The 12,500-nt window shown below is 43.3% G+C and overlaps 1 protein-coding gene across 3 annotated transcripts in view; it reads right to left on the bottom strand.

Moving 5' to 3' along the window:
• fads2 (fatty acid desaturase 2) overlaps positions 1 to 12,500 on the bottom strand; it is a 25,514-nt gene that overhangs the window by 3,621 nt on the left and 9,393 nt on the right. For all 3 annotated transcript variants that reach the window (XM_055155610.1, XM_055155611.1, XM_055155609.1), the window contains exons 3-10: positions 12,098 to 12,208; positions 10,043 to 10,240; positions 7,577 to 7,678; positions 6,898 to 7,023; positions 6,063 to 6,123; positions 2,835 to 2,911; positions 1,444 to 1,541; positions 209 to 305 (exon numbers count right to left, since the gene is read on the bottom strand). In XM_055155610.1, coding sequence (XP_055011585.1) covers positions 209 to 305; positions 1,444 to 1,541; positions 2,835 to 2,911; positions 6,063 to 6,123; positions 6,898 to 7,023; positions 7,577 to 7,678; positions 10,043 to 10,240; positions 12,098 to 12,208 — 870 coding nt within the window. The remainder of the gene's footprint in view (positions 1 to 208; positions 306 to 1,443; positions 1,542 to 2,834; positions 2,912 to 6,062; positions 6,124 to 6,897; positions 7,024 to 7,576; positions 7,679 to 10,042; positions 10,241 to 12,097; positions 12,209 to 12,500) is intronic.

The following is a 12,500-nucleotide window of genomic DNA, read 5'->3' as shown; positions in this document are numbered from 1 at the left end:
TCTAAATTCTAAAATAACAATAAGTTAGAAGTTAAAAATAAAAATAGTCATGAGTTTGCCCAGAGCCACGGACCCAGAACTTTAGAACTTCTCATTTCTCTTTGTCTGTGGGAAAAGTAAATGTATAATTCTTTTAGAGTCTGGCGTCTGTGCTGAGCTCTGAACACTTCCTCAGATGTTTCCTGGTCCTGTGTGACCTGAAGTTCACCTGCATGCTCAGCCAGTCCCGGTGCTTCTCGTGGTCGATGTCCATGGGCAGGTGGTTCATCTGAGTCACCCACACGAACCAGTGACTCTCCAGAAACCTGAACACACAAAACACACAAAACACACAAACCAGTGACTCTCCAGAAACCTGAACACACAAAACACACAAAACACACAAACCAGTGACTCTCCAGAAACCTGAACACACAAAACACACAAAACACACAAACCAGAAGATCCCTGAGGTTTTTAAAAAGCTCCTGAATCACACGAAACCAACTCCTGTGAGCTGAAGGTCCAACGCCGACACCTGGAGCCGCTTGTGTCACTCACACATGTGGAGCGGGAGACGGACAGACGGACAGGTGGACAGGTGGACAGGTGCGGCGTGGGCAGATTGACAGGTGGACAGGTGCAGCGTGGGCAGATTGACAGGTGGACAGGTGCAGCGTGGGCAGATTGACAGGTGGACAGGTGCAGCGTGGGCAGATTGACAGGTGGACAGGTGCAGCGTGGGCAGTGATGTGGTCTCTGTATTGGTCGTTGTGGTGAAGAGGAGCTGAGTCTGGATTTTAGCATCAGTCTCTGTTCCTCCCCTCACCTCTGGTCATGAGCTCTGGTCATGACCCGAAGGACCAGATCGAGTCCGGGCGTCTCCCTTAGAGACAGGGTGAGGAGCTCGGAGTAGAGCTGCTGCTCCTCCACGTGGAGAGGAGCGTCTGAGGGGAGGACGTCTGTTCTGTTGTCTCCTGGACGTGTCCCTCAGGAGGTGTTCATGTTCCACCGGGAGGAGAAGACCCAGGACACACTGGAGGGACCATGTCTCTGGACTGGACTGGGAACACCTGGAGGAAGTGTCTGGGGTGAAGGAAGTCTGGGAGTCTCTGCTCAGACTGATGCCCCTGAGACCCGACCCCGGAGAAGAAGAAGAACATGGATGGAGCTCTAAATGCACTGTTCCACCTTGTGATGTCACGAAGTGGGAGTTTTCAGGTTAACAGTAGAGACTGAAAACTCCAGGACTGAAATGATCCAGATGATTCTAGTGAAGGTGTGTGGAGTTTAAAAACTTCCTGTATCACCACACGATGACATCACAAGGTGGAACAGAGTGTTTTCAGTGTGAGAGAAGAGCTGGTGTTAAATGTGCAGGTTTGTGTTAAACGTGAATGAACCAAAACGACTCCAGGTCTGAGTTTAATTTAATAAAATCTTCTTTAGTGTTTTTTCACTGACCGGACAAACATGATGAGAGCGATGGAGCCCCAGAGTCCGTACAGAGGCACGAAACACGCCAGGTACCGAGCGTAGTAGGTCAGGGCCCACGCCAAGTCCTGAGGAAACATCAGCGCCACGTTCAGACTCACAGGACGAGAAACAAACATCATCCAGACACCGGAGACTTCCCCACACTCGTCCACACTCGTCCACACACGTCCACACTCGTCCACACACGTCCACACACGTCCACACACGTCCACACTCGTCCACACACGTCCACACTCGTCCACACACGTCCACACTCACACACGTCCACACACGTCCACACTCGTCCACACTCGTCCACACACGTCCACACTCGTCCACACACGTCCACACTCGTCCACACTCGTCCACACACGTCCACACACGTCCACACTCGTCCACACTCGTCACACACTCGTCCACACTCGTCCACACACGTCCACACTCGTCCACACGTCCACACACGTCCACACTCGTCCACACACGTCCACACTCGTCCACACTCGTCCACACACGTCCACACTCGTCCCACACACGTCCCACACACGTCCACACACGTCCACACTCGTCCACACTCGTCCACACACGTCCACACTCGTCCACACACGTCCACACACGTCCACACTCGTCCACACACGTCCACACTCGTCCACACACGTCCACACTCGTCCACACTCGTCCACACACGTCCACACGTCACACGTCCACACTCGTCACACGTCCACACTCGTCCACACTCGTCCACACACGTCCACACTCGTCCACACACGTCCACACTCGTCCACACTCGTCCACACACGTCCACACACGTCCACACACGTCCACACGTCAAACTTACACAAACAACACTTTACTGACTCTTTAAAGCTGCACTGTGTAACTTTTTGGTTGAGGTTCCATCACCTGCTTGTTTCTATGGAGACATCACTGCTCTGCCTGGAATGTTCCACAGTGTGACTTTAAGCAACACGACTTTATGTTGATTTAGTTACAGGAAGTTTTATGTCTCAAAAATAAAAACAGACACTGTGACTGTGAGCGGGCTCGCCTCTCCACAGATCTGACCTGGAACACCGTCTGGTTTGGTCTCCATGGAGATAGAAAGGTTTAATGACATACTGTGGAACATTTCAGAAAGCCATAACATCTCCATGGAGACAAGCGTCTGACGGAGCCTCCACTAGGAAAGTGACATAATTCACTCAGAGAAACTCACTTCAACATTTTTTACTTGTCCCAGGTTTTTTTTAGGTTTTAGGTTTCGGTCTTCCTGGTTGGAACTCATGACAGGGGAATTCTGAAACTGTTGCTTAGCAACATGATGTTCTCTGGGCCAAAACTCCTCTGTCACAGAGAGAAAAATATGAGAAAAGTCTTATTACCTCCCAGTTCCTGCGTCGGATGGTGATGTACAAGGCCTGGAGGTGGAACACGACGGGGATGATCAGAGGAGGCCCCACTGCAACAGGGGGCAGAGGTCAGAGGTCAGAGGTCAGAGGGCAGAGGGCAGAGGGCAGACAGAGCTGGGTTTATTTTAGGTTAAATTGAGCTTGACTGAATGAGCCGGTGTTTCTGTATCTTGTCTCCAAAAGGAAACTACAAAAACTGAAGCTTCACTCATGTAACTCAGAAAACACGTTGTGATGTCATCAGAGGTCATTAATATTTCATTTGTTTGTAATTTAACACCGACTGTTCCAGGAATCTAACCTGAGACCTTCAGCAACAGGTCAGACACTAAGACACAGTTCACTCTCCATCCATCTATTCATCCATCCAACCATCCATCTATTCATCCATCCATCTATTCATCCATCCGTCTATTCATCCATCTATTCATCCATCCGTCTATTCATCCATCTATTCATCCATCTATTCATCCATCCAACCATCCATCTATTCATCCATCTATTTCATCCATCTATTCATCCATCCATCTATTCATCCATCCATCTATTCATCCATCTATTCATCCATCTATTCATCCATCCATCTATTCATCCATCCGTCTATTCATCCATCCATCTATTCATCCATCCAACCATCCATCTATTCATCCATCCATCTATTCATCCATCCATCCATCCATCTATTCATCCATCCATCTATTCATCCATCCATCCAACCATCCATCTATTCATCCATCCGTCTATTCATCCATCCATCTATTCATCCATCTATTCATCCATCTATTCATCCATCTATTCATTCATCCATCTATTCATCCATCTATTCATCCATCTATTCATCCATCCGTCTATTCATCCATCCATCTATTCATCCATCTATTCATCCATCCATCTATTCATCCATCTATTCATCCATCTATCTATTCATCCATCTATTCATCCATCCATCCAACCATCCATCTATTCATCCATCCATCCATCCATCATCCATCATCATCCATCCATCCATCCATCTATTCATCCATTCATCCATCCATCCATCCATCTATTCATCCATCTATTCATTCATCCATCCATCCATCCATCCATCTATTCATCCATCCGTATTCTATCCATCATTCATCCATCTATTCATCATCCATCTATCATCATCCATCCATCTATTCATTCATCCATCTATTCATCCATCCATCTATTCATCCATCCATCCAACCATCCATCTATTCATCCATCCAATCCATCATCCATCTATTCATCCATCCAACCATCCATCTATTCATCCATCCATCCATCCATCTATTCATCCATATCTATTCCATCCATCCATCCATCCATCTATTCATCCATCCAACCATCCATCTATTCATCCATCTATTCATTCATCCATCCAACCATTCATCCATCTATTCATCCATCCATCTATTCATCCATCATCATCATCATCCATCTATTCATCATCATCCAACCATCCATCTATTCATCCATCCATCTCATCCATCATCCATCCATCATCATTCATCCATCCATCTATTCATCCATCCATCAACCATCCATCTATTCATCATCCATCCGTCTATTCATCCATCCATCTATTCATCCATCTATCCATCAATCTATTCATCCATCTATTCATTCATCCATCTATTCATCCATCTATTCATCCATCCGTCTATTCATCCATCCATCTATTCATCCATCTATTCATCCATCATCCATCTATTCATCCATCTATCAATTCATCCATCTATCTATTCATCCATCTATTCATCCATCCATCCAACCATCCATCTATTCATCCATCCAACCATCCATCTATTCATCCATCCAACCATCCATCTATTCATCCATCTATTCATTCATCCATCCAACCATCCATCCATCTATTCATCCATCCGTCTATTCATCCATCCATCTATTCATCCATCTATTCATCCATCCATCTATTCATCCATCTATTCATCCATCCATCTATTCATCCATCCATCCAACCATCCATCTATTCATCCATCCAACCATCCATCTATTCATCCATCCAACCATCCATCTATTCATCCATCCATCCATCCATCTATTCATCCATCTGTCTATTCATCCATCCATCCATCCATCTATTCATCCATCCAACCATCCATCTATTCATCCATCTATTCATTCATCCATCCAACCATTCATCCATCTATTCATCCATCCGTCTATTCATCCATCTATTCATCCATCCATCTATTCATCCATCCATCCAACCATCCATCTATTCATCCATCCATCTATTCATCCATCCATCCAACCATCCATCTATTCATCCATCCGTCTATTCATCCATCCATCTATTCATCCATCTATTCATCCATCCATCTATTCATCCATCCATCTATTCATCCATCTGTCTATTCATCTATTCATCCGTCCATCCGTCTGTTTCAGGCGTTGCAGTTCAGTCTGATGTTGTTAACATCGAGATTCTCTGGGAGAGTGAAACTAACTGAAAACACTGCTCTGTCTGCAGCTCCATGACTCAAGTTCAACTTTAATCTGAGTTTTATTTTAATACAGTATGACCATAAAGACCTGACTGACCTGAGTGACCTGACTGATCTGACTGACCTGAGTGACCTGAGTGACCTGAGTGACCTGACTGACCTGAAGCATAGTGCAGTTAGAGTCAAATCAAACTCCTGAACATGAACGCTCTGATCACAGGAGCACGATCATGATGATTCAGACGATATTAAAACGGTGTCAGTGTGTTTTTTGTTTCCATGGTAACAGAACATTCCACCATAAAAATGTGAAGTCACTGCAAAGTAAAAACGTTACAGAACAGGTTTGTGAACTTAAAATGGACCTATTCTACACTGATCAGCTTATATTTGATTATACTGATCAAAAACATGATATCGTTCCACTTTGTGATGTCGTGGGGTGGAGTTTGACTGTTAGTGTGTGTTTTTACTTTTGCTTTGTGGGGACTTCACTTTGACTTGTTTTTATTTCCTGGAGTCTGGTCCAAACCTGGTCCAACAGGTAAAAGGCCCTTATTTTTATTTCCCCACAGCTCATGTTTACTGTTTTTATATTTTTAGTCACTGTTTTATGTTGCACCAAAACGCCGAGGACGATTCAAACGTCGGTAAATCTGATTCTGACCTGAACAAAAACACAAAACTCTAAACTGTAAGAAAAACACAAATAAAATGTCCTCACCTAAAAAGAAATATTTATGCTGATGGTTGTACGGCAGGAACTTGATCTTCTTGATGCCGTACTGAAAAAACACACAAAAACACACACAGACACACACACACAGACACACACACACACAAAACACACACACACACGAAAACACACACACAAACACACACAGACACACAGACATGTTAAACAGCAAAAACACAATCATAATAAGTGTAATATTATGTGTGTGTGTTGTGTGTCTGTGTGTGTGTGTTGTGTGTCTGTCTGTGTGTGTGTGTTGTGTACGTTGTGTGTCTGTGTGTGTATGTTGTGTGTCTGTGTGTGTATGTGGTGCGACTGTGTGTGTGTTGTGTGTCTGTGTGTGTGTGTGTGTGTGTGTGTGTGTCTGTGTGTGTGTGTGTGTGTCTGTGTGTGTGTTGTGTGTCTGTGTGTGTGTTGTGCATCTGTGTGTGTGTTGTGCATCTGTGTGTATGTGTTGTGTGTCTGTGTTGTGTGTGTGTGTGTGTGTGTTGTGTGTGTGTGTGTGTGTGTGTGTTGTGTGTCTGTGTGTGTGTGTGTGTGTGTGTTGTGTGTCTGTGTGTGTGTGTGTGTGTGTGTGTGTTGTGCATCTGTGTGTATGTTGTGTGTCTGTGTGTGTGTTGTGTGTCTGTGTGTGTGTTGTGCATCTGTGTGTATGTTGTGTGTCTGTGTTGTGTGTCTGTGTGTGTGTGTGTGTGTTGTGTGTCTGTGTGTGTGTTGTGTGTCTGTGTGTGTTGTGCATCTGTGTGTGTGTTGTGTGTGTGTGTTGTGTGTCTGTGTGTGTGTGTGTGTGTGTGTGTGTGTGTTTGTTGTGCGTTTTATGAACCTCCACAGGTTGGACTTTTCCGACCACCAGAACTTTCACCATGTTGACGTCCGGGTCTTTGCTGAAGATGTTTGGTTTGGCGTGATGCTGAAAGTGACGATGGTTCCACCACTGAGCCGACGCCCCCTGCAGGACACACACAGCACAACGGGGACTCGTAGGGATTATTAAACACCCACAACGAAAACGCTCAAACCTAAAAGAGCCGACGCCCCCTGCAGTACACACACAGCACAACAGGGACTCGTAGGGATTATTAAACACAAAACACTCAAACCTAAAAGAGCCGACGCCCCCTGCAGGACACACACAGCACCACACACACTCGTAGGGATTATTAAACACCCACAATGAAGATGCTCAGATGTATTTACTGAGTTTCATGAGATTCTGAGGTCGTGGACTTTCCCTGACAGTGTGACGCTAACTGTGGGCACTGCTCTGTCTGAGAAACTTTCACCTGAGTTTTAGTTTGACACAATCGGACCAGAAAGAACCGAACAGTGTCGTGATGATTTGTGCGTTTCATGTTTTGTCTTTGGTTTTCAGATGATTTTTCTGTTGTGATGTTGTTGACCTCAGTTGTTATTATTTGTAGGAAAAGTCCAGTGTGATCAAAAGTCAGATCTGCCCCTCGTGACCTCATCAGGTGGTCGAGCCCGTAGCTCCGCCCCCTCACCTTTAGGTGCCCGATGACGAACCTCTGGCCGACGTGATTCCACCGAGACTTTTTAAAAACCGACAAATGTCCGAGGTCGTGCTGCAGCCATGACGTCTGCCCCTGAGGAGACAGAGGAGAGTTAAAGCTGCACTCTGGAACTTTTCTGCTCCAGGCTCCGGCAAATGATTTTCTCCATGGAGATGTTATTGTTTTGTCTAGAATGTTCCACAGTACGGCATTAAACCTTTTTATCTTCATGGAAACCAAACCAATTCAGATCCACACTCAGTGTTTGTTTGTTTTTATAGAGATTTTTGAGTTTTTTAAATCTTCCTGTAACTGAATAAATGTAAAGTCAAGCTGTTTAAAGTCACACTGTGGAACATTCCAGACAGAGCAGTGACGTCTCCATAGAAACAAGCAGGTGACAGTCACACAACTGAAAAGTTACACAGTGCAGCTTTAAACTGGTGCACTGTGTTCTCAAAGTTGTGGAGAAAGAATTAAAAGAAATAAAAAACTGTTTTTATTTTCATAAATTGTTCTTAAACGTCAAACTAAATTCAAGTGTTTAGTCGGAGGGCAAAAAAAAAAGTCAGTGTCACATTTTTTACTCGAAATGAGGAAACAGAAACGACACGAGCTCAAGTTTTGGTGTTTGATCAATGAATATCTGACATGTAATTCCCAGACAGATTAATTTATTAAAATTGAAATAATCCCAGTCGTATCTGCGTCACATCAGGTAAAAGAATCACTGAACTCGAGCGTTTTGTATTTGTTCTGTAATTCTATGATTGTTCCACATTTGACTGAAGTTTGGGGAAGTGTTTGTAAAACTTTTGTTAGTCTAATTTTCCTTTTACAGAAAAGAGCCGTAAAAATCATCAGCAGAAATGAAGACAAAGACTCAACAAACCCAAAATGTATACGATTCAAGATCCTGAAACTCAACGAACTGATAAAACTTTATATTTTAAAAATGATGAATCAATCAAATCAACAAATCCAAAGAAAATGTACAAAGAGAGAAAATCAGAACAACAACTCTAGAAAAATGTGTTTGAGTCAAAGTTTTGAGCTCATGGAACAGTCAGAATGAAAAACTCAAAGCTTCAGAATCTAAAGTGTTGAAAAGAAACGTCCAACATGATGTGCTAAAAACTGTGTCGTAAAAATATGAACTGAACTGTCTTTTTGTGTTAATGAACAAATATTTAATATTATTGACGTCACATAAAAAATAAATGTAGTTTTAACTGTGGAAATGTTTAACTTTGTGTGAAAAGGAGCAGATTTTATGAGTCTAAACGTCTTTCTTTTTTATTCACATTGACGTAAGAAACAGAATTATTTAGTATTTATCTTTGACGAATGAAACAAATGAAAAATGAAATGATGATCTGCGGTGAGTGAATGAAAACATGTTGGTAGAATTCCTGCTCTAGTATTTCGTGCACCTGATCTGGGACACTTCCTCTTTCCTTTGGTGCTTTTCAGAACACAAATACTTCCCTAATTTAAACAAAAACATGACGCTGCTTCGACATTTTGGTTTTGATCTGCTCCTTGAAACGTGGAGCAAATAAATAAAAAAAAACGCTGCAAGAAACAAAGACAAATGTGTCGTCGTCAAACGCGCCGCAAACAGAAAAGACGCAAAGAACGAAACAACGAAAACCAAAAAAACACAAAGAAACAGAAAGCACAACATAAAGTGTCTCCAGAGCCTGCAGGGGGCGCTCTCACTGATGATGTAGTTTTTATTTGATTTTATTCACACACTGTGTATTTAAATCGTATAAATCTGTAGACGCGTCATGTTTATTTCACTCCAGACTTTACGGCGACACATTTACACATCGATGAGTCGTAATAACCATCTGTTGTCTCTGTAGTTTATCGTCAGACGAGCGTTTGAGCTGTGACAGTGAGAGCGCCCCCTGCAGGCTCTGGAGACGCTTTATGCTGTGTTTTTTTGGTTTTCTTGGTTTCGTTCTTTGCGTTGTTTCTCTGTTTGTTTCTCACTTGATGACGACACGTTTGTCTTTGTTTCATTTGCTCGTCGTTCTTTGTTCCTCGTTTAAATTTGTCGTTGACTTTGTGAATTTGCATCGTTTCTGGACTGAAACTTTTGCATTGACTTTGCATTTGCCTGTTGCCGAGCGTTTGGCGTCTTGAGCTGTAGGGGGGAGAATACATCACATCTATGGCTAATTCTTGGTTTTTCTGTGACTCTGTCTCTTTAATAAAATCTTCTCTGAGTTTCTGCTGCTTCTGTTTCAGGTTAAAGTCCTTACAGTTTCAGTTTTTTAGTTTCAGTGGTGACACTTTGTGTTCAAAATGTTTTCTGACCACAGACTTTTAAAGACGTGTTCTGACGGTTTCAGTCGGGTCGGTCCAGTCAGGTCCTTTCTGTGGGGTCATTCTTGTCGGGTCGGTCCTGTCGGGTGGGTCCTGTCGGGTCGGTTCCGTCTCTCTCACCTGTACGATGGTCAGCAGGAGGACGCTGAGCAGAGTCGGGCCCCAGCCGGTTCCCCAGAGCAGCGGCAGGAGCCAGGCCCCTCCCTCCAGAACCAGGATGTGCATCAGACACAGAGCGAAGAACCAGAACCGAGCCTCAAACAAACCCTCCGACTGAACCTGCGACACCAGCGACCTGAAGTCCGACACCACCTCCGCCTGGTACACACACAGGCACACGCACACATGACATATACACACAGAGGCACATACACACACATGAAATACACACAGAGGCACATATGCACACTTGACATATACACACGACATACACATGTACACACACAGACACACACATATATGTACACACACATGTACACACACACAGACACACACACATGAAATACACACATGAAACTCACACACACACGACATACATGACATATACACACAGAGACACACACACATGAAATACACACACACACAGACACATATACACCCACACATGTACACACAGACGACACACACACAGACACACACATGTACACACACACACATGTACACACACACACACACACAGACACACTAGGGATCAGTGTGTGTGTGTGTGCGTGTGTGTGTATGTGTATGTATGTGTGTGTGTATGTGTATGTATGTGTGTGTATGTGTGTGTATGTGTGTGTGTATGTGTGTGTGTGTATGTGTGTGTGTGTGTGTGTGTGTATGTGTGTGTGTGTGTGTGTGTATGTATGTATGTGTGTGTGTATGTGTATGTATGTGTGTGTGTATGTGTGTGTGTGTGTGTGTGTGTATGTGTGTGTGTATATGTATGTGTGTGTGTGTGTGTGTGTGTGTGTGTCTGTCATGTGTGTGTGTTTGTCGTCTGAAAACGACCTGACATCACAAAGTGCCACAGAGCATTTAGACCAGGCATGTCCAAACTATGGCCCGGGGGCCAAATGTGGCCCTCAGACAAATTTTTCTTGGCCCTCAGACGTCCAGTTGAATTGGCCCAAATTACTTTGCAATAATTAAAAAATATTTTTTACTGCAAGTTTTTTGAAAATCTACCTTGATAAAGCCGATATTGAATATTTAGTGTTTGGTTTGAAGGATCTGAGCAGGAATAAAGACTGAGGCTCATTCTCATGTGTTAAACCTGCACAGATTTCAATTATTCACTGTACTGAGCATCAGTCTACGGCCCTCGATCCACCTCTGCTTCATCTGGGTTTAGATTTGTGGCCCTTGTTAAAAAAAAAGTTTGGACACCTCTGGTTTAGAGCTTTGGAGCTGCAGACAGACACAGTAAAAACTGGAGGGTTAAAATTTCAGAGTGAAATATTTCAGAGTTGTTTTGAACTCAAAAAGTGTGATTTGAACTCTGAGAGTTAAATGTGTGTTGGAGTTGGGGTGATTTGTCAGAGTTGATTTGGTTGAAGATAATTTAACTTCTCTTAGTGTTAATTTGACTTCAAACTCCCTCCAGAGAAGAACCAGTTTGAACCAGTTTTGTTCTGAATTTCATCTTGAATTAACTGAAATAAAGTGTCAAAATAAAACTCCTCTGTGTGTTGTTGAGTTAAATCAGGATAACTCTACAAAGTGTTATCTGTTTACTCTCTAAACGTTCATATAACTCTGGATTTGGAGTTAAACAGGAACTTTGGTCCAGTTTTACTTCATGAACATTTACACAAATGTTAAATTAACTCTAGAACAGAGTGACTCAGATAAACACTGAGGAAATGTTCAAACTGACTCTGTCAGAGTCGATTTGAACACTTCACTTTTTGCTGTTTGTAATAATAAAGAACATGAAATCTCATGAACATCTGTTCATGAGGAACAGTAGAACATAGAACAGTAGAACATTAGAACATTAGAACAGTAGAACATAGAACATTAGAACATAGAACTAGAACATTAGAACAGTAGAACATTAGAACAGTAGAACATTAGAACAGTAGAACAGTAGAACATTAGAACAGTAGAACATTAGAACAGTAGAACATTAGAACAGTAGAACAGTAGAAGAGTAGAGTCAGTGTCGTGTCTAGAACCTTCCACACTCACCTTCTTGTTTCTGTCTTGACTCGGTTCCTCAGGCGACAGTTCTCCAATCAGAAGAGGCTTCAGGAACTTCTGCACAAACGTCACATCACGATGGAACGCTGAGAACGCCTCCTGACGGAACACACACACACACACTGTTACACACACACACACTGACACACACACTGTTACACACACACACACACACACACACACACTGTTACACACACACTGTTACACACACACACACACACTGTTACACACACACTGTTACACACACACACACACACTGTTACACACACACACACACACACACACTGTTACACACACACACACACACACACACACACACACTGTACACACACACTGTTACACACACACACACACACACACACACACACACACTGTTACACACACACACACA

This window comes from Boleophthalmus pectinirostris, unplaced genomic scaffold, assembly GCF_026225935.1.
Source record: "Boleophthalmus pectinirostris isolate CB_2022bp ecotype Guang Dong unplaced genomic scaffold, ASM2622593v1 HiC_scaffold_2, whole genome shotgun sequence".
Taxonomy (NCBI): Eukaryota; Metazoa; Chordata; class Actinopteri; order Gobiiformes; family Gobiidae; genus Boleophthalmus; species Boleophthalmus pectinirostris.
This window is presented reverse-complemented; position numbering and strand designations above follow the sequence as displayed.